The sequence below is a fragment of the Bubalus kerabau genome, chromosome 22 (assembly GCF_029407905.1).
Source record: "Bubalus kerabau isolate K-KA32 ecotype Philippines breed swamp buffalo chromosome 22, PCC_UOA_SB_1v2, whole genome shotgun sequence".
Taxonomy (NCBI): domain Eukaryota; kingdom Metazoa; phylum Chordata; class Mammalia; order Artiodactyla; family Bovidae; genus Bubalus; species Bubalus kerabau.
In genome coordinates, this window is record NC_073645.1 from 23,726,953 (window position 1) to 23,752,775 (window position 25,823).

At 40.6% G+C, this 25,823-nt stretch overlaps 1 protein-coding gene and 1 non-coding gene across 6 annotated transcripts; both read right to left on the reverse strand.

The window, feature by feature from the left end:
- Positions 1–1,378: 1,378 nt before the first annotated feature.
- CWF19L1 (CWF19 like cell cycle control factor 1) lies at positions 1,379–24,891 on the reverse strand. Of its 5 annotated transcripts, none has more exons than XM_055560590.1 (14): positions 24,755–24,891; positions 22,136–22,220; positions 21,181–21,259; positions 20,413–20,514; positions 18,744–18,958; positions 16,758–16,876; positions 15,343–15,427; positions 13,138–13,278; positions 11,149–11,263; positions 10,372–10,451; positions 6,397–6,606; positions 4,988–5,107; positions 4,484–4,581; positions 1,379–1,814 (listed from the first exon to the last, which is right to left on the reverse strand). In XM_055560590.1, exons 1-14 carry the CDS (start codon positions 24,775–24,777, stop codon positions 1,667–1,669), a joined length of 1,620 nt encoding a protein of 539 aa, XP_055416565.1. In that variant the 5' UTR covers positions 24,778–24,891; the 3' UTR covers positions 1,379–1,666. The 5 variants fall into 5 exon arrangements, with proteins under 5 accessions (XP_055416565.1, XP_055416566.1, XP_055416567.1 ...); XM_055560591.1 differs by having other exon boundaries at positions 21,181–21,243; positions 24,755–24,806; XM_055560592.1 differs by lacking the exon at positions 24,755–24,891 and adding an exon at positions 24,627–24,733 and having other exon boundaries at positions 21,181–21,243.
- Positions 5,313–5,460, reverse strand: LOC129637167 (small nucleolar RNA SNORA12). Its single transcript, XR_008707375.1, has one exon. It is a non-coding gene; the product is annotated as a small nucleolar RNA SNORA12 (small nucleolar RNA).
- Positions 24,892–25,823: the final 932 nt, after the last annotated feature.

The following is a 25,823-nucleotide window of genomic DNA, read 5'->3' on the forward strand; positions in this document are numbered from 1 at the left end:
AACTTAGAATTCAGCTAACATTTTGTGACATGACTGCCACTAAAGATGTAGCATGTTGATACTTCTAAGGTGGATACAGTAGGTGCACCACAGTAGTGTTGCTTTTTGAAAGCACTGAATGGACATTGTTATAGCAAATGTCTGTTGTCCCCCAGATCCCTGAATATTGCAGCCAGGATGTTGAACACTGTAAGATACAAACCATGTTGTACAGTAGTTCACCAGTAATCTGTGTGTAGTATCCAAAATTCTGATTCCCATATATGCTTGCTAGCCATGGAGCTGGAGCATCAGTCTTGAAGGTGGCACACAGTTCCACCAAAAGCATGTCCCTTCTAGCTGGGCAGACTACACAGATTGTGGCAGACTGTTCAAACAGAATGAAGTCCTCATTTGCTAAGTGGGCAGCATCTGGCTCTGGAGTGTATCTGATAGGCATAGGTAGGGCCCAAATCCCTAATTCTTACTTGGAAGAGCTACAAAGGGATGCTGAAGACCCTTAAGTGGCCATCTTTGCAGGAACTGGGTTGTTTCCCATAGTTCACTTTTTGAGGTTTTTCTGAACTAAAAAAAAAAAAATCCTGGCTGGTTACCTTCAGGCTCTATCATCTTGAAGCTTGCCAGCTTGTTTTTTCATGTGTAAAACAGAGGTAATAATACCTACCTCATAGCTATCTTATGAGGATTAAGTAAGAGTGTCTTGGCCGTAAGTGCCCAGTGTATAGGAGCAGTTATTTTTCTTTGGCTTCTAAGATAAGACATTCTCTTGTGATCACTCTCTCTCTGCTCTTTTTCCATGTACTTCTTGGATGACTCGATTTCCAGGCACTCCTTAAATACTGATATTTCTCAGGTAGTCTTCTTCGGCTTACAACTGTATTCATCCTACTTTCATCCATTCTCTTAACCTCACCTGTGGCCTATATCCCGATGAGCCCCCAAACCCTATCAGCAATCCAGAGCGCCTTGAATTTGTAACTATCAAACAGTAACTAAAGCTCACTTCTCGGTAAAGGAGAACTCATCTTTTTAAAAATCTTGCCCCTTCTCTTCCCAATTAGACTGTAAACTATGGGACAACAGGAAATCATGTTGGGACATGGCTATACTCCTGGAGTCTAGAAAAATGTCTAGTACAGAGGAGTTAAGTATTTGCTGAAGGACTGAATGAGCTCTTTTCTATCAGTAAGATGAATTCTATAAGGGAAAAATGGCTAAGGCCTTGGGTCCCTTCTCCATCCTGGATTGCTCAGTAAGAAGCCACCTGTGAGATCCTGGGATAACAGCTGGGCCTAAAGCCCTGGCCCCTCCTACTATATACACACACACACTACTTCATTTCGATAGTTACAGGTAACATGAACACAAGACACTTCCCAACCATGAAAAAGCATTTGGATTTTATAAGTTTAAATATTTTTGAAAATGTTGACAAACATAAGCTCTACTTGGAACTGGATGACAGATATGCTTTTAACATAAGATCTTCATCCTAAAATATGACTTTTCCAAAAAAATATTCAATCTTAGGCCTCTTGCTACAGGCAGGTTCCATGGGAATACACAAAAAGAGGCAGGGAAACAGTCCCCATGGGAGACTGTTGTTTCCTAAAAAGCAGGCTGCTATTATACCCTGTGAAGTTCATCAAGTGCTTTTTCCCTTTACTCAGTCATCATCCACGGTGAAGTCAAAGGGCTCAAAGTCTTTCCGGAAGCGGCGAGCTAGAGTCTCCTCCTCTTCCTTACTCATCTGACACTTCCTCCAGTCAGACTTGTCAGGAATATTAAGGATAGCTTCACTAGCCAGGACCTCCCTGCAAAAAGAGAACAAAGAAGTCAAAATGGACACTATCAGCCCAAAACTTTCGATTCCTCTCCAGCCAGAGACCTCTGCTCAGCATCACCCAAAAAAGGCATGCAAATTCCTCTAACTTTGCTCACACCATGTTCTCTTCCCTGAGGGCTATCTCTGCCATTCTATCTATCAAAATCACATCTGTTTTAAACTGACCAGCCCAGGTCTTAGCTCTTCTCTAACTCCTCAAATTCCATTTACTCCTCTGAACAACCTGGAACTACGTTACTGCTACCTAGAGAATCAACATGACATAGTAGAAAGAGGGCAGGCCCTGCAATCAGAAAGAGACGAGACTGGATTCCATTCCTAGCTCTGCCGTTTGCTGTCTAAGAACAGATTACTTCATCTCTGTGTCTTGATTTCCTCGCCTATGACATGCAAAATAAGGGTTTTCTAATGTATGAAGATAACACAATCAAAGCACCAAACTAGTTGTAATTACATCCTGCCTTAAACTCTAGTTTCGTTATCTCAGGCCATTAATGGGCTGAGGGCACGGTGAAAAGTCAGGCACCTAGTATCATACCCCGATCTGACTTTCTGCCTTTTTTTAGTGCCCTCAAGTCTATACAGGCACAATACCGCATGCTCAATGTCAACAAAATCACCTCTCACACAAGCTATCTTCTAAATGCCACTGCTTTCTATTTTTACTTATTTTGATATATTAGAAATAACCCTATTTGTACATTTGTTTGGTTCATTTTCCACTTTGAAGCTACAGCAAATAGAAAGGCTAAAAACAAATCACAGAATCTTCTAAAAGTCAAAGGACCTAAGCTCAAGTTCTTATTCTCTGGGCAAACTATGAGCCTACCTCTTCATCTGTAGAATAAAGATAGACCCATCCTTCTTGTACAGCAGGAAAAAAAAGATGTCTTCTCAAGTATTTTGTTAATTATAAAATGCTATGTTCCCTGGTGGTTCAGATGGTAACAAATCTGCCTGCTAATGCAAGAGATACAGGAGACGCAGGTTTGATCCCTGGGTTGCGAAGATCCCCTGGAGAAGGAAACGGCAACCCACTCCAATATTCTTGCCTGGAAAATCCCATAGACAGAGGAACCTGGCAGGCTACAGTCCATAGGGTGGCCAAGAGTCGAACATGACTGAGTGACTAACACTTTCACTATCACCTGTAATTTACTACTTTGAAAAATACTCAGTGTTGAAAATACAACCAAATATCAAGAGCATAAAATCATTCAAAGAATCTCTCCTTTATAAGCTTACATGCGTGTGCCCTCAGTATCTAAACCTGTGTCTGCTGCTGAATCAACAACACAAAAGATAATATCAGATGTCTGAAGCTCCTAATACATTTTTTCTCATTTATTATCTTCTTTGAAAATGTAGACAACTACATTTACTAGACTTATCTACTGGTGGCAGTCTCTTAGAGGCTTTCCAAATTGGCCCCAAAATGGTTCAAAGTTGATTCAAAGCTCAGTTCTAACTAGGGAAAAAAAACCACTGCATAACACAGACACCAGCACCAGATAATCTGTCCTGCACATTTTTCCAACTACCCTCCATAATCTCTTCTTACCAGCAAACTCCTGCCTTCAGTCTCTGCCTAATTTATACCACTCCCTGTACAGTTGTACAGTCATGTTCTCCATGATGTGAGGAACAGAAATGAAGCCTCATCCAAATCTTTAGGACACTTCAGAGTACTGAGTTAAGACCTCAATTTTGGGGTCCAGCAGGCCAGGTCACTGTGACCATGGACAAGCTACCTCACCACTCTAGAGCCACACACTGTCCACTACTAAAGCCACCAGCATGCTCGGTCATGTCCAACTCTTTGCAACCTCACGGACTGTAGTCCACCAGACTCTTACGTCCATGGGATTTCCCAGGGAAGAATACTGGAGTGGGTTGCCTTTTCCTCCTCCAGGGGATCAAACCCACGTCTCCTGCAACTCCTGCATAGGCAGATTCTTTACCACTGAGTCACCTGGGAACCCCAATGAAGGCAGTAGCCTAATAAATTTAATCATAATTAATTAAATGAAATTAAAAATTGAGTTTCTCAGTCACATTAGCCACATTTCAAGTGCTCGGTAATCACCAGTAATGGGGCTGGGGATTACTGTGTAGGACAGTGTAGATTTATAGAATATGTCTATCCTCATGGAAAGTTCTACTGGGCACTCCTCCAGAGTCTCATTCTCCAGACTGGTAAACTGGGATGACAGTACCTACCACACAGAGTTTAGAAGATTAAATGAGGCAATGCATGGAAAGTTCTTGGCACAGTGCCTGGCACAGAGCGCATGTTCATAGTAGCATTTCAGCTAGAATGCCCAGGCACCAGGTTTACCCTCTAAATCTCTCTCTCAGGCTCAACTTCAGCCCTTTCATGATGCCTTCCATCAAGCAGAAATGGCTCTCCCTTCTCTGGATTTCTAAAGTACATTGTTCCTCAAAATTTTTTATGGTACTTTCCACATTCTACATTACATTACTGTCATATACGTTAAGTATCTGACTTGCCCTAAGATTATTTGTTCCTAAGGGCAAGGACTATTTCTTGTTTGGCTTTTTATTTAACTCGTCATGCAGCCCACTACTTTATCCAGAGTAGGTCAAACACATTTAAAGTAAGAAAAATATACAAACCTTCCAAACTGCAAAGGAAAATTCTTTTTAATTCTGTGGAAAAGTTTCTCTCCTGTGTCAAGTTCAACATAAAAATATGCTGCTCCTGGCTGTGCAATCTACAGTAAACAGAGTCATATGAGGACATGTAATAGTACTTTAAACACTGAAAATCCCAGCCCATCTCTTAAGAGCTTTAATTTGGCAAAGAATTTAGAAGTACAAGAACTTTAATACAACAAAAGTTTAAAAAGACACTGGCAGATATTACAACGATCCTCCCAGTGGCATCTACCTTCCTAAGTTCCTCCCTTAGGAAATTTCTGATTTCTTGCCCTTCCCAGGAAAGCACTAAGGAACTGCTATAATATAACCTTCATCTCTAGTTTAATCAATACCCCATGCTCGAGTACCAAATTGTCACCTGCCTATTTAACATTTGTTGAATGCCTCTGAGTACCTCAGGTTCTATAGGCTAGAAACCCAATACTTGTCCTGGAATATCACCTTCCTCTCCTGTTTTACCTGCTTGATGTCTGAGTGCTCTGGGATTTCCAGGAGCTCTATCTGCTGCTCCTGTGCCTGAGTGATGAAGGCGTCTTTAATGTCATCAGTAGCACAGCTGCTGAGCGGCACAGGAATAACCTGGGGGGGGGGGGGGGGGGGGGAGGTGGAGACAGGAAAAATTCTTTGTGCAGGTCTCAGGGAGGTTGTGCCTCCCGCACAGTCTCTAAGATATAACAAATCCATCACAGGGGTGGAGGAACACCCCTCAGCAGACATTTTCCTCAGGCCAGACAGGTCTATGTCATCCTGTCTATAAGGACTTAAACTTATGAGACAGCCTTTCACATGTGGGAGGCCATCTCTGATGCAGAAAAGGCTAGAAAGAGATCTCTTTGTCATCAAGCCTTTTCCAGCTCCTATATAATATATGTGGCAGAGTCAGGCCCATTTGAAAACTTAACAAATGTGCCAGAAAGAAAACCACCACAATGACAATCAAATTACCCATAACAGTCTCTGAATTTCTGAGCTGGTAGCCCCGGGCAAGACCTGAGACTGCTTCCTACCTGTGAACTGTCTCTCATGCTAAGCTTCACACAAAATAGCCACTCTCTTCCCCAACTCTTACCTGTCAAGCCCACATCTTTCCTGGGACCTCCCTGAACTATCCATTTCTTTTCTCGGCAGGCACTTACCACCTGTGCTATTCAGTTGTGCTGACTATGCACTTCCCTGGAGCGCCCTGGAGTTACACCAGAAACTATAACCTTCTAGATGAATAGTATTTAAATATTAATATGAAAGTTCATACTGAATTTTTTAAAGTATTAAGTCAACTATTCAAATACTTAATCTTATATTAGAATCAAACACTTAAATATTTATTAAAATTAACATTTGTTGATAGGCACTTGGATTGTTTCTATGTTTTAGCTGTTGTAATAGTGCTGCTATGAAAACTGGGGTGCATGCATCTTTTTGAATTAAGGGTTTTCGTCTTTTCTGGATATATACCCAGGACTGAGACTGCTGGATCATAGGATCTATCTTTAGTTTTTTGAGAAACCTCTATACTGTTTTCCATAACGGCTGCACCAATTTACAGTACAACCCAAGTGTCCATCAACAGACGACTGCCTTAAGAAAATGTTGTATATACACACAATGGAATATGAAAAATAATGAACTGTTGCCATTTGCAGCAGCATAAATAGGTGAACTTAGTAGAGGGAATTATATTCAATATCTTGTAATAACCTATAAATAGAAAATAATATTTTATATATATATACAAGAACTGAATCACTTTGCTGTACATCTGAAACTAATACAATATTGTAAGTCAACTATACTTCAAAAAAATTAACATTATTTAAATATTTATCAATATCTAGGCCCTTCCAAGCTCTTGGACAGAGATCACATACCTGTAGCTGCAGGTGATGGCTTTTATAATTCCTCTCAAATAGAACACAGCGTTTGCCTCGACTCCTAAAGAACCTCCTCAATGTAGCCTTGTACTTCTCCACCTCTTCTACCACCTCTGCTGAAAGCTCCACCACTGACTGGTAGTGTCCAATGGGCAGAATGAGGACATGGTCATCAGATAAGCCTCCTTTGGCCAGGGCAAGGTAGCACTGAAGAGGAAGCACACAGAAGTGAGACTTCAGTCCTGCATGTGTGATTCTTTGGAGAAAAGCCTCTACTAAGCGTGAGCTGCAAGGGTGTGGGGCAAGTGCGCCAGAGGCTACCGGCAGAACTTCTCCTAAAAAAAAAATCTGATTTTAGAGGTTATGACAACATTGTTGTCAAGTACCTGCTAAAGAATGAGGTTAGATCCAACAAATTTCTATGCAACTATCAAATGAACTGGGGAAAAATGAGCAGCACACAGCCTGGCTTTTGGCTACAAACACACCAGAGCTGAAGGAGACTAGAACAACAAACTTGGTTTTTCCTCCCAGGCTCCAAACTTGAAACAATTTAACAATTTTGCAGTGACTATCACTCAGCCACAGGAAGATACCACTTCTGATTTCAAAGAACCACTTCTGATTTCAAATGAACTACTTCCCCTACAGTGACACCTAATTCCACCCCTAAATATACTTCCTGGGTTCACGAAAAAGGCTAAGATGATATGATTATCATCATCATCACCAATGTCCCTACAGCCTTAAGCTGCTGACTGACCTTTACAAAATGAAAGCAAACATAACCTAATGGAGAAGGAAGAAGAAGAAACTTCAAACTCAGGTACATCCAAAGAAAACGAGGGTTCCCAGCAATGGCTGTGGACAGCTAAACAGCAACTAAAAATATTTCTGTCAAAACCCAAACACACAAGACTGCTCTGCCACTCAGACATACTTTGAAGGGAAGAGAGCAGAGAAAGGGCCAGGCAAATGAAGGTACCAGAGCTTTAGAAAAACAATCCGAAGTACACTTTTAGTGTGGTGCCTTCAAAGTTAAGACTGAAGGAAAGAGTCATTTATTTTTCATCTACACTGAGAAAGCCCAACAGAAAGACAAGATAGGTAACAGCAACAAACTAAAGCATTATCATCCTTGATCTCCTTGGCAGAGAGGACTGAACACATCTACAGAGTTAATATTCCAGATGACTAAAGTTCATCAAACCCTCATAAGCACTAAAACAGTAAAAAAAAAAAAAAAAAGTATAGTAACCAATGTGATTGTGTTTGTTTTAAAAGGTCACTCTAGAAAATTACATTTTCTAGCCTTTATGTCAGAGGGTTGCTGCCATAAATGGCCGTTTTTTATATTGTGATGTGCCTTGAAGCTACTCCGTTTTTTATATTGTGATGTGCCTTGAAGCTACTGAAGGCTTCTAGTCTAGACTAAACAGCACCCCTAAGGCAGTACCTTCTAGTTTTTGTGACGTTTCAAACTTGCCCAGTCTCCTCCCTACTTTTCAAACTCTCAACTTCTAATCTGTGCTGTACTTGAATTCATCTCTAATTTTATCTATGTAAGTAGGACCTGAATGAGTATTTCTCCCATAAATGCATGGATTTTGCAGTACTTATTCTGGACTCGTAGCAGCCTGCAACTGTTTTTACCAACTTAAACCTATGGGTCATTAGCATACCTCTATGCATACCCCTTGAAGAAGGTGTGGCTGCTGCTGCTGCTGCTAAGTCGCTTCAGTTGTGTCCGACTCTGTGCAACCCCATAGACGGCAGCCCACCAGGCTCCTCTGTCCCTGGGATTCTCCAGGCAAGAATACTGTAGTGGGTTGCCATTTCCTTCTCCAAGGCACGCATGCATGTGAAATCACTTCAGTCATGTCTGACTCTGTGCGACTCTATGGACAGCAGCCCACCAGGCTCCTCCGTCCACAGGATTCTCTAGGCAAGAATACTGGAGTGGGTTGCCATTTCCTTCTCTGGGAAGGCATGGCAATGACAGAGAAAAGCCAGGGGAAAAAAGAAAAAAGCCAAGGGGATCAAAAGGAGTGGTTGCAGAGACGGGACTCCAAGTCCTCAGCCAGATACCCACAGGTGACCAGACATTTGTAAGAGATTTCTACCAACAAAGGACAGTGCAGGTAAGGGTAAACTTGATTGGTAGGTAAGCTACCAATCAAGTAGCTTTGGTAGGTAAGTACCAATTGGTAGGTAAGCCAAAATCATCATGTGACCTCCTATCTGTCCACAATCAAAATCTGATATGCTTTTTGCCCCTCTAACTTCAGGTCAAGATAAGAAGCAAAGAGTTTTCCTTGAAATTCCCCTAGGCTCATACCCCAGTAAAAGGCCCTCATTATCAGGATAAGCTGAGGAAAAAAAGGTCATCCCCAGGAAACAAAATCAGAATAAATCAATGAAAAATGGAATAAAGTATCTGCCTACAAAAGCATCACACACTACGAAATGATCTGTATATATTATCCTCAGGAGCCTTGGAAAATAGCCATTTCTAGTATGGGTGACTAGGGTGCAACTGTAACTCTGAAAATTAAGCTTCTTTTCACTCTAAGTGAATGAAAAAGAAGGATAATGGTCTGTATGGATCCCAGAAGAATGAGGGTCAAAAATGGGTATTAATATAATATCTAAGCAAGTCGTGCCCAAGGAAAAGCATTTGGGGAAGTCTGAAATAGGATGACTTTACAGTGAGATACATGTATTCCATCAGAACTTTTCATAGCCTGAATAAAATCCTTCTCAAGATCATCCAGTTGTCACAGTCTGATTGCTTACCCAGCAATCTTATAATTATCATCTTGGGTTCCCAGATACCCAGACCAGAAATGTGGATGTGAGTCTTCCTGTCATTAGGAAGCTATATGCTCTACTACTAGGCAAAGCTGAGAACTTATCACTTTAGTCTTTTATAATTAGTGTAAATCAGTTCCCAACACTACATAGTTACTATAGATAAAATTAATAAACTCAAGTTTTAAAATCTGAAGATACAAAAAAAGAATATTAACATTTTTAGCCAAATATGAGTGTATAGGCAACAGAGGACTCCTTTTCAGGGACAAAAAAAATCATTGTTTCAAATGGTAATTCAAAAAAGCAAATCATCATCCCCAAATAGTATGGAATAAAAACATATAAAGTTCAAGAATTTCATAAAAGCATCACCCTAGGAAAGCCATACCTGTTTGTCAGAGAGGAGGGAAAGAAGGAGGAATCTTGTGAAACTGATTCTACTAAACCACGAGAGAACTGCTATAGTTGCCACGGTCAAGATAGACAATATCAAATGTTGGGGAGGATGTAGAAAAACAAGAACCCTCATATATTGCTGGTGGGAAAACAAGATGGTGCAGCTATTTTGAAAAATAGTTTGGCAGTTTCTTAAAAAGGTAAACATAAAATTACAAACAACTCCACTTCTTAGGTTAGGGCTATTCAAGAGAAAAAACATATGTTCACACAAAGACATGTATGCAAATGTTCACTAATAGCCATAACGGGGAAACAACTCAAATGTCCACTTAGTGAATAAATAGAAAAAATGTAGTTTATCCATACAATGGAATACCATTTGACAAGGAGGAATAGAAAACTGATACAGGCTACAACATGAATAAGAAGAATATTATGCTAAGTAAAAGGAGCCAGACGCAAAGATGTACAATTCCATTTATATGAAATATCCAGACGGGCAAAGTAGACGAGTGGTTTCCTGGAACTGAGGGTGGGTGTGGGGATTAACTGGAAATGGGCATGAGGACTCTTACTGAAGTGATGAACATGTTCTAAAACTGTATTATGTGATGGTTGTACAATCAGTAAGCTTACTAAAAGTCACTGAATTGCACACTTAAAGTAGGTAAATTTTATATGTAAACCATGACTCTATAAAGTCAACAGAAAAGAAACAGGTGTCTTCCTCTCTGCAAGAGGTTCATGGAAGTAACTCACATGTGTGCCAATGTTGACCACCAAATGCTTTTCCACTTCAGGGCTGGCAAGGCAAAACCAGCAGGGTCCTGGAGGCTGAGCTTCACGTGGAAGAAAGACAAGTGTTACCATGGTCCAAGCACTACAGCATATAACCACCAAAAGAACGCAGCCTTGTCTGATCTTTGTGTCAGGCAAACACTGTATGTACACGCTACTGCCACAGTGGGTCTGCTGTGCTCCCACTATGACCCCCGCCCCCATCGCCATTATCAATGAAACTAAATGTCTACAGATGTTCTGAATTTGTAACCAGTCCAAAGGTAGGTGATCTACAAGTGATAGCCATAGCATGTAACTGGCAATTGACTGCAATAAGAGAACATTCAACTGGGTGTCTGGAGCCCCATTTCTAGTTCCAGTCATGCCACCAGCTAGTCACATGACGCCAGGAGTTACAAAGTCAACTTCTTCATCTTTGAAACAAGCGGGTGGAAAAGAAGATCTCAATGTATTAACAGCTATCTTTGCTAACATTTTGATTATTATTTTATAAACCTGCACTGGTTTTGTAGGCTCTTAACCTTCTGTTTTACAGACATGAAGGAAAGGAACTTTTTCCATAGTTCTTACAAAAATAGCCTCAGACAGTGTCAAAGTCAGGCCATCTTTGCATCCTTTTGTTTTTATTATTGATCTTCTGCCAGAAGAGGCCCTTTGAGCAATGCTGCTTCCCAAACAAGACCCAAAATAACCATTATTGCCCACCGAAGAGACCTCTGGAGCCAAGGTACTTACGAGGTTTGCGAGGCTGCTTTGGGTGAGGAGAAGACTTGCTGTCTCTGCCTGTAGATGAACGCTTCCTTCCCTGCTTTTCATTTAAATCAAAGAAAAACTGGCAGGCTGATTCTTCCTAGAACAGCCAACAGAAGAGTAAATGTTATTAAACTAACCTTTAAGCAAGTAGCCAACCATCACACACAAGGGAACATTGCTACCTTCCTCCCAGCCCTTTCTGCCTAATCTAGAGAAGCAAAATAGTTTCCCAGTCCTGATGCCTGGACTCAGTCACACCTCTCAACACTTATATAACTAAGCTACCAAATTCATCCCTTTGGAAAAGCAAATTAAAATGTAAGTTATACAGTAATTCTTGCCTAAAACACAATAGCATGATCCCACCCAAACCCCTTTCCCTCTCTCAGTAGGGCTGTAGTAGTCTTACAATTTCACAGATCAAACGACTTTAACTGAGTTTTAATTTAAAAAAATAAAAGGCTGCTCATTAAGAAAGTCTAAGAAAGCAGACCATTCATACTAGTAAGGGAACTTGACATTCCTTGCTTGAGTGAAGGGAAAATGAATTTCAGAAAAGTCTATTTAAGAAATCTCTTCAGAGTAAATCTTATTGACCTACTACCACTCATTCAGTTCAATTCAGTTCCAGTTGCTCAGTCGTGTCCGACTGTTTGCGACCCCATGGACTGCAGCACGCCAGGCCTCCCTGTCCATCACCAACTCCCAGAGTTTACTCAAACTCATGTTCATTGAGTTGGTGATGCCATCTAACCATCTCATCCTCTGTTGTCCCCTTCTCCTCCTGCCTTCAATCTTTCCCAGCATCGGGGTGTTTTCAAATGCGTCAGTTCTTCGCATCAGGTGGCCAAAGTATTGGAGTTTCAGCTTCAGCATCAGTCCTTCCAATGAATATTCAGGACTGATTTCCTTTAGGATGGACTGGTTGATCTCCTTGCTGTCCAAAAGACTCTCAAGAGTCTTCTCCAACACCAGTTCAAAAGCATCAATTCTTCTGTACTCAGCCTTCTCTATGGTCTAACTCTCACATCCATACATGGCATGACTACTGGAAAAACCATAGTTTTGACTAAACGGACCTCTGTTAACAAAGAAGTGTCTCTGCTTTTAATATGCTGTCTAGGTTGGTCATAACTTTTCTTCCAAGGGGCAAGCATCTTTTAATTTCATGGCTGCAGTCACCATCTGCAGTGATTTTGGAGCCCAAAAAAATAAAGTCTGACACTGTTTCCACTGTTTCCCCATCTATTTCCCATGAAGTGATGGGACCGGATGCCATGATCTTTGTTTTCTGAATGTTGAGCTTTAAGCCAACTTCTTCACTCTCCTCTTTCACTTTCATCAAGAGGCTTTTTAGTTCCTCTTCACTTTCTGCCATAAGGGTGGTGTCATCTGCATATCTGAGGTTATTGATATTTCTCCTGGCAATCTTGATTCTGGCTTATGCTTCATCCAGCCCAGTGTTTCTCATGATGTACTCTGCATATAAGTTAAATAAGCAGGGTGACAACATACAGCCTTGACATACTCCTTTCCTGATTTGGAACCAGTTTGTTGTTCCATGACCAGTTCTAACTGTTGCTTCCTGACCTACCACTCATTATAAAATAACAAATTACATTGCTACCAAGCACTTGGATCCTTGCCTGAAAAGTTAGGAACAGGGAATTAACTTTAGACAGGAAAGACTTTATATGTGTAACCCCAATATTCGAACCAACTTTAGACAATGAAAGACTTAAAATATAAAACGGTTAACCCCAAACTACAATTAAATGTACACACACACATTGATCCTACTGGAAATCTACTAAGGCTTTCTAATCACCACCACAATTTCCCAAAGGAGAAAAAAAAGAGATTAAGGTTCTAGGGATTAAACTTGCCTTATGAACTAAACTATAACCAGGGAAAAGACACCTATAATGGGTAATCATGCCCAGAAAATGTCACCTCTCAATCATAACCCACCTCAGGGGCAGGCGTTTGCTTTCCTGTGGATGCTTCCTTCCCAGATTTTCTGTACGGGTTTTCAGTGACATCTGGTGGCTGTTTTACCAGTTCTGCTGCATCCATTAGTTTCATAGGAACAATACTGAATGCATAAAGATACTTTGGAAAAAGAATATTATTATTTGCATTTATGCAAATATATTTATTTATGCAAATATAACCAACCTCCTGGATGTAAAATTCCACAAAAATCTTCAGAAACTGAGTAAAACTAAAGAGCAGCAACCAGCCTATCTGTAGTTCAGAGAATCCGTAACAATGCCATTTTGGTGATCTTCGCAAGAGCTAACCAAGGGCTGATAAAGTAACAAGCAACTAATCAAAGCCCAGCCCTTACACAAAACAACTAGCACTACAAGGCCTAGAGTGATTTGCTCCATAACCCTTGAAGACAAATTGCTTTTGTCTCTCAGTCCTTTATCTTTACGTGTTGTAGTCCTTTAAAGGACTGGAACCTGGTGGTCCGGAGTGGATGATAAAAAAGTGAAAGAGAGAGCCGGAGGGAAGGAGGGAGAGAGAGAGAAAGAAAGACAGACACGGGGACCCAAGCTCTGATGGAGCAAAGGTGCTTTAATGATCTTTTGGTGAGTATATATAGGCTGTTGTACAAGAAATTTCTTTCGACAATGATAAAGATCAGAAAACCAAATGTACAGCAATCTGTTCCAAGGGAACAAGGGATGAATAATGGTCACAAGGTCAGGAGACAATCCATATCTCAAGAAAGAGGATCGAGACTAAGCAGTTTTGTCATAAGGAGAATGTTTACGGAAGGAGATTCAAGCCTGTCTCATCCTATGTCCTCAGTCCTGGGAGCGGTGTGCCCTTCCACCTGTTTCTGGCAACAGAAACTGATAAGGAACAGGGGATTTATGAGAAACAGCACATAGGAATCCTGTTAAACATTCCCTGACATTTGTGTACTTTGTCAATAGTCACTGTACTGCCCTTGTTTTTTTCCAATGAAAAACAACTTAGTGTTTTCCTTTGATTTTATACAATTTCTGCTATTTATGCAGATAAATTTTCTTAGGGATTAGTAGCAAGGAACTAAATATATAAATATCTAGAATCTTGGACGGACAGCACAAATATTGAAAACTTTATGTGAGATATGAATAGATGCTTAACCTCACTACTGATCAGGGAAATACAACCGATTAACACTGACACACAACCTTCTTCTGTCAGGATGGCAAAAATGTCAATAAAAACTTGACACTACCCATTGAGAATGTAGACAGAAAACAGTCTCATACACTGCCGGTGGGGGTATAAACTGGAACAAAATTTTGAGATAATTTAATAATACTTGCAGATTTCAAAATGTGCATATTCTTGAGTGAAGTATGCGTTGCTTAGGGCTAAGGCTAACAGGTCCCTAAAAGTAAAACAACAGACTAAAAATACTGTAAGTGATACTCAGTCTTAAAAGGGCAGTTTAAAAAAAGGAAGAAAGGAAGAAGGGAGGAAAGGCAGATAAGTTGTTAATAAAAAAGAAATTACAAATCAAAACTTGCTAAGAATGCCCTGGGCCCCAAAGTTTGAGCTATTATGGAAAAAACAAAACAGGTATTTGCTTATCTTTTGCATGTACACTGTTCATGGCCTATTAAAGTGAGAAAATCTTCAGATAATTTATCTGTTTTCCCACTTGACTTACTGTTCTAATCTTTAGCTGTCCCAATCCACAATATCCTGGCTTTTGGCCTTAAAGAATCAGAAATGCTCTCAAGGAAGTGAGAAAACCAATATATATACTTTTCTGGTATATTCTCTTTCATTAACTTGCACAGTTTTCTCGTATAAAGCCAGATTCCAGGTATCACTAAGACTGCCCAAAGCCAAGGAGAGCTTAGTCAAACCCTTGAAAAATACCCATGGAAACAACCACATGGATGTGGGAAGAAAGGAACATAACTCATTTGAAAATATGCCTTTGTTCCACTGGGCCTATTCTCCCAAACCCTTCCCTAAAATCTCCTACAAAGGACCCAAGGAAACTGACCTTTCATTACCATATTATTACAAAGAGTAAAGTCGCTCAAGTACTGGGACATTACAGTTGGGAAGAAGAGAAGATCTGAATCCTAAACTGGGCAAGAGGAACATTTATCAGGCAGACAATGAATACTAACCAATCACCAAACACTCAACATTTACCTTTTTCTTTTCTGGATTTCCAACATTTGCCAGAGCTATAAACCTGGTGGCATGCTGTGCATTTTCCTGTAGAACAATGTGATTTCTGTAATATATTTGAAAGATAATAGGTTATCAACAAACTTTACCTTTTTTTGGCCATGGCTCGAGGCTTGCTCATTCTTACTTCCCTGACTAGGGAGCCAACCCAGCAATGAAAGCACTGAGGCCTAACCACTAGACTGCCAATGAATTCCCAACAACAAACTTTACTTTTGATCTGCAATTATGAGATATGTAGACTCCAAGGGTCCATGAAAAGAGCACAGGCCTAAGTCCATCACTACATCACCACCAGTAATATCTCAGATGTTACCCATCCATTCAGTAGAATAATCATGCCTACTTCCCAGGGCTGCCGTTAGGAAAAAATGAGATCACGAATCTGAAAAGCACAAAAAACTCTGATTTTAAAAGAGCTGGGCAACTGGCAAAACGTTAATAATTGCTAATGTAGGTTATGGGTTCAGGAGGGTTCATTATACTATTCTCTCTTCTTTTGTGTAATAATATAATAGAATACCCTAATGGCTAATGATGTGAGAGCATCTTTTCACGCAGCTATTGGCCACTGGTTTATGTTCTTCAGAGAAATATATATTTGCATCCTTAAAGGTTGAGCTGCCTTTGAGTGGCTTGTTCCAATAACCTTTTTTAGTGTATGGTTTCAGAGAAGAAGAGGTTTTTCCAGATGGCATATATGGAGATATAAAACAAAAATCTGTAATATCTATGTTTATACCTTAGGCTGTGGGATTTATAGGGAAAGAGCAGGTTATATTCTTCTTTTGCTCACCTATATTTTTTGAACTTTCAACACATATATTGCTTTTGAATAAAAAAAAAAAGTACAAATTGTTTAGGGATTATCCACGCCCTTTACAGTGACAATCATTCACAATAAATTTTACTTAACTCTATAACTTATAAAACACTGGTTTTATTTTTTCTGCAATATATGCTTTAAAAACTCCACCTCCAACCTATACTGAAAAAAAGAAGAAAAAAAATTGATACAAGTTTTTGATTCCTAACTTGAAATGTTTCTTATGTAATTACCCTGAGTTTAAGACTATACAAGGACCACTGTTTAACCTGATCAAAACAGGACTTGCTATACATCAAGCTATGATGATTAAACAGCACTGTGATGTCAGACACTTAAGCCTACAAGGGGCTCTGTACTGGCAAATCCTTTGTATTTCAGATTAGGAAACCAAACTCAGAGAAGTGGAATGGTTTGAGAGTCACTTATTTCATGCCTGAGAAACTAAAAGAAACCAAGATGTAATATGGCTGAAATAACAAGGGAGAAGTTTACAGAGAAAATCCAAGCAAATTCTTCAAAAAACCAAAAAGAATGGAATGCTACTCACCGATATGGAAGCCTCTCATAATAGGTCTTTTCCAAAGAAGCAAAATGATATCTTGGTTTCAAGCCTGTGGCAAGACTGGAGATCAAAGCAGAGCCACATTTTTTGGTATCCACTTCTCCCTAGTAAACAGAAATTTAGTCATCATTAACAGATCTACGAGTTATCATGAAATGCAGAGATATAACAAGACACTTTGAAATGTCTTTGAAATTTTTATGTGGCTACAATGTGGCAGTAGAATTTGCATCATGAATTCCACTCTATGGCAATCAGAGAAACTCAAACACATAAGGGGAAATGGGCTAATTACAAATGCAGAAATAAGAACAATAGCCAGAAGTTAAGGAGGAAGGTTACTCCTCCATACAAACACCCAAAACAAGATTTATTAAAATCTCATTTGGGAAGGTAAGTATTTATTTTCTCTCTGGAGCCCACAGACTGTGTGTCTATAATTCGCTTTGCTGTGCTCCTGTAGTTCTGATAATGCAGAAAGTAACAATCACTACAGAAGATTAAAATCAAAAGCTAGCTTTCAGGGCCCCTAGGATCCACAGAATATTTGCCATAGAACATTCAGGGACTTCATCATATAAGCATACAACCCTCTATTTTGCTTAAGTCAAGGAAAGCATGGCTTGCAGAAGGGCACAATCATGCCCCTGGTTCAGTCTGTCAAAATTTAGGCTTATTCCCAGAGCTTCCATTAACAACAAATTATGTGACCTCTCACCCATAAACCAGTTCATACTTTCTCTTAGAATGAAGATCTAAGAGAAAAGTATGAACTGGTAAGAGAGACATTATCAGAGTTAATTTTCCACTAAGTAAAGCAACACTTTCCTTTTGTCTTATGCTTGCCTCCTTCAGCTGTCTGCTGAAGGGCAGGGAATTGGCCTTGAGGCTAGTATCTTAGGGACTGGTGTTTTTCCCCCTAAAAATATGTGATTATTCATTTTCACCAAAGTCAACTTTAATCAAAAATTATAAACTTTTTTTTAGTACCCCTTTTCATTCTTCCTTATAGAGTATCACTTGTCTTCCTCCCATCATCACTTTAGTAGTCTTTCTCTGAATCTACTGCCTCTTATGTTCTAGTGGCAGAATAACCATGGGTGTTTGGAAGGGGAAGAGCGTGGCCCTTCTACATTCAATATCCTGACAATGCCTGGTATTTTGTTGGCCTTTTTGGTCACAGACATATTGTGCTGAAGCTGACAGAGTAGTCTACAAGGCCCTTTTCTGGATCATCACTGATAACTCTGCATCTAGGAACTGATATTTTTTCCCTACTCTTTACATTTTCCTTCACTGAAGCTCAGTGGATGCTTTCTGCCCTCACAGACAATCTTTCAAGGGCTTCCTTAGGCTTATTTTCCACCAGAGTAGCTCCCCATGATAGCCATCACTCACCAACCTGGTGTACATCTTCTTCTTATAAATAATATATTTAGATCAAATCCAACAACACAGTCCAATACATTCCAACATTAAAGCTTTCCCATCAAAGAAGTACTAAGTTTTCAACATACTGTGTCCCAACTTTAGATTGCTATCTTCACTTCCATAATGATTCCATCTTTTAAAATATTTTAATAGCCAAAAATATATAATCTGGAATGGAAAGGGATAAATAAAACTGCAGAGCTGCCACTACCTACGAATATTTCACTGAATATTAGTGACTCCTCAAAACATCTTAAGAAGGCTAAGAAAGGATACTTGAGGCAGAGACTACAATTCTTAAAAAACTTTCATTTATAATTAAGACTTCAGCAATTTCATTGGTGAACTGTGTTTTCACAAGATCAACTTGTTTTCATCAGCCAATAGGCTTTAAGTATCCCAAAAAAATTCACACAAGGTTTCTACTGAAAGGAACTAAGAACTGAAACACTCAAAGAGCAAAAAAAAAAAAAAAAAAAAGCTCAAATTAAGCCACTGCAGTTTGCTTTTAGAAATTCCAACTGAACAAACACTACTCACAGAAGAATTCCCAAAGTTCCCCACATACTTGGGCCACGGGGATGTGAGCAAGATATCAACACCCTTAAACTGGGGTGTTGAACACAGCATTGTCCTTAGGGAAGACACATCCTTGGGACTGAAACTGTAACCTGGGACAGGCTCATTTAAGGACTCTGTCCCACTGAGGTACACAATCTGTAGTCCTGAACTTCCAGTGAAGACACCTTTACGACCTAGGTTCAAAGAAAAATGGAAAAGTTTTAGTCAAACTGCAGAAGGAAATGTCACGCTGGTGATGAATCTCTTTCATGTCCCAACTCTCTTAAAGCCCACTTCTGGCTGCCAGGTCTCAACGGTGGATGGCTACAACAGTATTCCTGTTCAGTACACAAGAGCTGTCTTTATGAGGAAGCTGCTGGATCCCACAGTCTGACTGCTCTAGGTGCCTCACAACTGAAAAAACTTTGGAAGCACTGATTAAGAAAAAGGCTTTCTGCCTTCTAGAGACTCCATAGGGACTAAAAGAAATCTAGACACCTGGAGTGGCACTGAGAAGAAAAAAAATAATTGCAGGTTTGAGTAAGCTCTAGTCTAGAACAGATGTACACTTTATGAAGGCAGATACTTCCAAATGAAGGAACACATTAGGAAAGAGCAATTATTTAGGAAAAGTTAAGAGACTCTGCCATCTTCTCAATTTATTCCTGGCTTGTGCCCTTGATTCTCTTCCTTTGTGTTGCCTCCAGAACCTTGTTCCATCAGCTTTCACCTCCCTTTCATCTACTGAATCTCACATGGCTCTTTCCACATACTGACTCATTATGGAACACATATACTGACTAACAAGAATAACGAAGTAATAAAGAACACACATACTAATTAAAAAAAAAACTATAAAGGAGCATTTATAGCAAAGGAAATGTGGAAGCTTTCTAAAGAAAAGAGAGACCGAGAGAGAGGAAATGTGAAGAGTGGTTGAGCCATTTTAGAAAAAACTTAGTTGAATGATGCAAGAAGCAGTAGTGGTAGAAGGAGGGGAGCAGGGGAAGAAGAAAAACAAAATTTGACAGTGTTTTTTTTTTGTTTTTTTTTTTTTAAAAACAAAACAAAAAAACAGCCAGACACTGAAAGGACCCACTATAAGAGTTTCAGGGGGTTGCAGAGGAACAACTTTAACCTGGAATTGAAGAGTGGACCTTGAATTGGAAAAAGGACAAGAAAGTAGTGAAAAACCCAAGGACCAGCATTAAAAACTTGAGTTTTTTAAAACCTCAGTGAAACCTAGAGCTATAGGAATTAGGAGTCTAATTAACAAATAAGCTGTATGTACCTAGCAATGTTACACGGTGAGAGACACACACGGAGTTAAAAAAAACACACACACACACACAATTTATACTTTAGGTACTGCAAACATTATAGTCAAACAGTTTACTCCTCTAGTTGGCTGAAACAGTATATATTGGGTTGTGGGAGTACAAGGAGATTGGGGAGAGGTGTGAGACACCAGAGACAACAGAGGAAAAACGACATAGTCTTAAACATATGGACACTGACTTTAGAAAAGAAGCCCCTGATCCCCATTCTCTCAGGCAGTAATGGCAGATGAATCCAGCCACAAATTTCCTGGAAGACTAATTCCTGGGACACATTATGTTCATTACAAACATACAAAATATCCACTTACCCAGATAAGTAATGTTTTCAGCTAATTCACACCCATCAACATCTTGGAAATATTTCACTGTTTCCTGGTTATTGGCACCCAGCACATATGTCTGAATAGGAGCTAGTAAGAGAAACAGACATGACACTAGCTAGTTAGCAGATCTGCTTGGGGACCTGAGAACTGCGTCCCCATAGGAAAAACATTCATAGTGAAGGTAGAGCCTGCAATCCTCCACATGGAACATGCTCACCACAGAGGACATCCTATAGCCAACCTTGTGGCTTGATTATTAAATGGTATCATTAGGCTTATCACATCTTAGAAGGAATGATAAATGTACAGATAGGAAAGCAGACCCAAAAGAGCTTCATAAAAAAACATCAAAACTGAAAAAAAGGGAAGAACACATACAGTTGCATTATTCAATTCCTTCCTACTGAGAAGAGAATTCTTTTCCTGGAACTAAATCCAACCAAATTAAAAAACTGAACATTCAGATGCATAGACATTCTTCCCAGATCAATGCAAAACTCAAAGGCAAACTTTTAAATCACTAATATGTAAAAAACAACTTGGCAAGAACCAGGGAGCCTTAAAACTTTGTTAGAAATCATGTTAAAAATAAGTTCTGGGGACTTCCCTGGTGGTCCGGTAGCCAAGACTCCACACTCCCAAAGCAGAGGGCCTGGGTTCATTGCCTGGTTGGGGAACTAGATCCCACACACTGCAACTAAAACTTGGCACAGCCAAATAAATAAAATATTAAAAAGAAAAATAAGTTCATACCTTTCTTGACGCCAGTTTTATATTCTTCCCATTCAGCATCTGGAGTGGAGCCAAAGAAATTTCCTACACACAACAGCAGCTAAAATGAGTTTTTTAAACAGATATGAGATTTTTTTAAAAACTATCAAATAGTATATAATTAATTGACAGTAACATTATATGGCTAACTGTCCTATTTAATTATCTCTAACCAAATTTTCAGAGAAGGCAATGGCAACCCACTCCAGTACCCAGTAATCAGAATCACTAAGGGAGGTTTTTCCAGTAGTCATGTATGGATGTGAGAGTTGGACTATAAAGAAAGCTGAGCGCCAAAGAATTGATGCTTTTGAACTGTGGTGTGGGAGAAGAGACTCTTGAGAGTCCCTTGGACTGCAAGGAGATCCAACCAGTCCATCCTAAAGGAGATCAGTCCTGGGTGTTCATTGGAAGGACTGACATTGAAGCTGAAACTCCAATACTTTGGCCACTTGATGCGAAGAGCTGATTCATTTGAAAAGACCCTCACGCTGGGAAAGATTGAAGGCAGGAGGAGAAGGGGATGACAGAGGATGAGATGGTTGAATAGCATCACCGGCTCAATGGACATGAGTTTGGGTAGGCTCCGGGGGTTGGTGATGGACAGGGAGGCCTGGCGTGCTGCAGTTCATGGGGTCGCAAAGATTCGGACACTACTGAGTGACTGAACTGAACTGAAGGGAGGTTTTGCTAGTCTGTTTTCAGTTTTGTGTAAAATAATAAAGTAACAAAACTCAAATTCAAGAGTATAAAAAAGTGTACAGTCAACACATCCCCTTTCCCATACCACTCTTCAGCTACTAAATTTCTATGCTCACAATAGAAACTCAGTCTAACAAGAGAGTAGGTGTTCCAGAAATGTATAAAGAAGCCCAAACTTTAATATGTTTGATTACAACAATCAAATTTTTAAATGCAGTACAAAGAAACATCTTACATCAAAGTTTCCACTTTTCTTCTGAATCGCTCGAACTCTATTGAATAAAGCATCAAACTTTCCTTCGACATCTCCACATGCCAAGCTGCAAATAATATATAAATGTTAAAGCAGTTCAGGATACACAAATGGGCCTGCCAGGTTTGGTACATATACTAGTCTTCCTGGATCAGGGAGATTTGTGTTCCAGTCTCTCTGAGGTTACCTGAGAGCTTCAAGGCATGTGAACTCTTAGTGACTGCTGGGCGGCTCCACCTGAAGGTCTCACCAGTTATCTTCACCATATCTAAAATTTAGCTTATCATTTCCTTCAAAATTGAACCAGTTTCTTCTCACTTGCCAAGTTTTGTACATAAATCTACTGCCAATCGGAGAAGGCAATGGCACCCCACTCCAGTGCTCTTGCCTGGAAAATCCCATGGACGGAGGAGCCTGGTGGGCTCCAGTCCATGGGGTCATTAAGAGTCGGACATGACTGAGTGACTTCACTTTGACTTTTCACTTTCATGCATTGGAGAAGGAAATGGCAATCCACTCCAGTGTTCTTGCCTGGAGAATCCCAGGGACAGAGGAGCCAAGTGGGCTTCCGTCTATGGGGTCGCACAGAGTCGGACAAGACCGAAGCAACGTAGCAGCAGCAGCAGCTACTGCCAATTTGATTACCAAGAGGCAAAAATCCCCCATGCAGTCATCTAGTCTCTTCAATTCCTTTTACAAGCATCTTTTGTGACCTCTTGTAGCTTTCATTTCCACTGCCACTATCTTAGCACAGGATTTCAGCCATCCATTCAACACACACTGAGCACCTACAATATGCTTTGCTAAGTGCAGTATGCCAAGTACTATGCTGAGGACATGTTAAGGAATATAAAGAAGAGGGATTTTCTTTATATTCTCTGCCTCAGGACAATTATGAGGCAGAGCAACTGAGAGTCCTGTAGTTACTGAAGAGGCAGAAATAGAGAGAAATATAATGAATCTGATATTGGCTACAACATAGGGAATATACTTACATTTCCTCTAATTCCTTCCCTTCTTCCTGTCCATCCTACATAAAGCCAACAGTTTAATGTTCTTTCCTCAAAAACATTAAGACAACTCCATAGCCAGAGAGATGACAGCTTTTCACAAGTCTCTGATCTCTTTCCCCAATGCTTTCTCCAAGTTCCAAAACAGAAACCTCCTCTACTGTCAATCTGATCACTCTCTCTGTCTCTGCCATTCCCTTGGGGTGGTGACATCTCCTAACAGTCCCACTCTACCCATCTTGAATCTAAAAGATTTCCCATCTTTCAAGGCCGAGCACATCTCTAAAGCCTTCCTGACCAGCTCAGAAAGTCCTCTTCTCAAAACTTTAGAAACCCAAATAGCTTTTCAGAGCAAACTCTGTAATAAATTATTTGGCATGTTCATTTGTCTTCGGAGCACCACCTCCTCTAGGAAGCCCTCCAGTCCCTATCCATCACCAGTTCCTAGTGCTCCCACAGGACCCTGCACTTCCTCTTTCATAGCAGTTGTCACATGGAATTACCACTGTTTGGGGGACAGCCATTGTCCAGTCTGTACATCATAAGATACCTCAAAACTCATCATGTCCTCATCTGGGCCCTTTGCTACGGTTTCCAATCCTACTGAAGAAAAACAGAAATCTAGGATCCAGACAATGCTGACTTCTTTGCACTCATAACCAAATATCTCCAAGCTGTGCTGATGTCCTGTCTTTAACAGACCTTGAATTCCTGCACTTTTCTTCTTCATTTACCTAGTCTTAGCTGTCTTCTACTTTGGCTCCAATTTTTTTTTTCACACTGCAGCCAGAATCGCTTTCCAAAATGAAAATTTGATCATGTCAAGGTGTTCGTAAACATTCCAGTGACTTTTTTGAAATAAAGACCAAAAAAAAAAAAAAAAGACTATTAATCAAAGTTCAATCCTCACTTCCTTGATTTCTCACATTAATCCAAATATCCTATATAAATCCTCCCAGAACCGTGAACCTTTTCCTCCTGACATTTACCAGGACCATAATTTAACATTTATCTGGTTTCCTGATTAATATTTGTTCCCCTAAACTATAAGATCCATTAGAGCAGGAATTCCATCTGTGCAACGCCTAGCACCAGTGCCTGGCGCACTGCAACTGTTCAATCAATGCTGTTGAATGAATGGATGAATGGAAGGCTTCTCCTCACCACCCCCCTGAAAAAACGCGCCAGGGCAAAGGCCCTCTCTCTCTCTTCAGTCGAACCCTGCCCAGGGCCCATCAGTGGGCCCATGCCTACGATTTTTGGCTAATAAATGTACTGCAAGGAGAAACAAAGGGGAAATTGATATATATCAGAGGCCAGGAAGGCCTAACATGAAGGCCTGACTCTGACAGCTTCCTCTTCTCTCTGCGACTGTAGACAATAGTCTCCCGCTTCAGAAGCGAAAACAATCGGGAGAAGAGGCCTGCTTGCCGTGGCCAGGCAAAGACGCGATAGGAGCTCACCAGCAGGCTCCGGGCTTCCACCCCGGGCTTTTCCTTTCTTCACGTCTTTAGAAAAACCCTCTGCAGCAGAAACAAACACACAGAGACACACACAGAGACACACAGGCTTCGGACTCAGGTTCACTTACAGGCGCAGCGGTTTCTGAGCCATCTGCGTTAACAACCTGGGTTGGACGAACCAAGCAAAACTGGAACTGCGAACCCACGCGCCTCCGGAAAACTCGGCCTCACTGAGCTAAGACGACAACGCGCCCAACCAATGAAAATTCAGTAACCTACGGGGAGCGCCGAGGGACAAAGTTCTCTCCGAGATGGTTTCGCCTCGCGGAGGAATCACAAAAGGAGCGTAGAAGAGATAACGAAGAAAAACATTCCGACTGTATTTTTTTTATTTGGCGGCAGTTGAAATTAGTGAGCTGTTAGAAAGCTGTCTGCACAGTGTTGGCTCCAACCTAATCATGTCACTCTGGTGGGCAAGACAGACTCCCTGCACACATGCTTTTTATAAGTTTTCAGTTCAGTTCAGTTCAGTCGCTCAGTCGTATCCGACTCTTTGTGACCCCATGAATCGCAGCACGCCAGGCTTCCCTGTCCATCACCAACTCCCGGAGTTCACTCAGACTCACGTCCGTCGAGTCAGTGATGCCATCTGCCATCTCATCCTCTGTCGTCCCCTTCTCCTCCTGCCCCCAATCCCTCCCAGCATCAGAGTCTTTTCCAATGAGTCAACTCCTCGCATGAGGTGGCCAAAGTACTGGAGTTTCAGCTTTAGCATCATTCCTTCCAAAGAAATCCCAGGGCTGATCTCCTTCAGAATGGACTGGTTGGATCTCTTTGCAGTCCAAGGGACTCTCAAGAGTCTTCTCCAACACCACAGTTCAAAAGCATCAATTCTTCGGCGCTCAGCCTTCTTCACAGTCCAACTCGCACATCCATACATGACCACTGGAAAAACCATAGCCTTGACTAGACGGACCTTTGTTGGCAAAGTAATGTCTCTGCTTTTCAATATGCTATCTAGGTTGGTCATAACTTTTTTTCCAAGGAGTAAGCGTCTTTTAATTTCATGGCTGCAGTCACTATCTGCAGTGATTTTGGAGCCCAAAAAAGTCTGACACTGTTTCCACTGTTTCCCCATCTATTTCCCATGAAGTGATGGGACCAGATGCCATGATCTTAGTTTTCTGAATGCTGAGC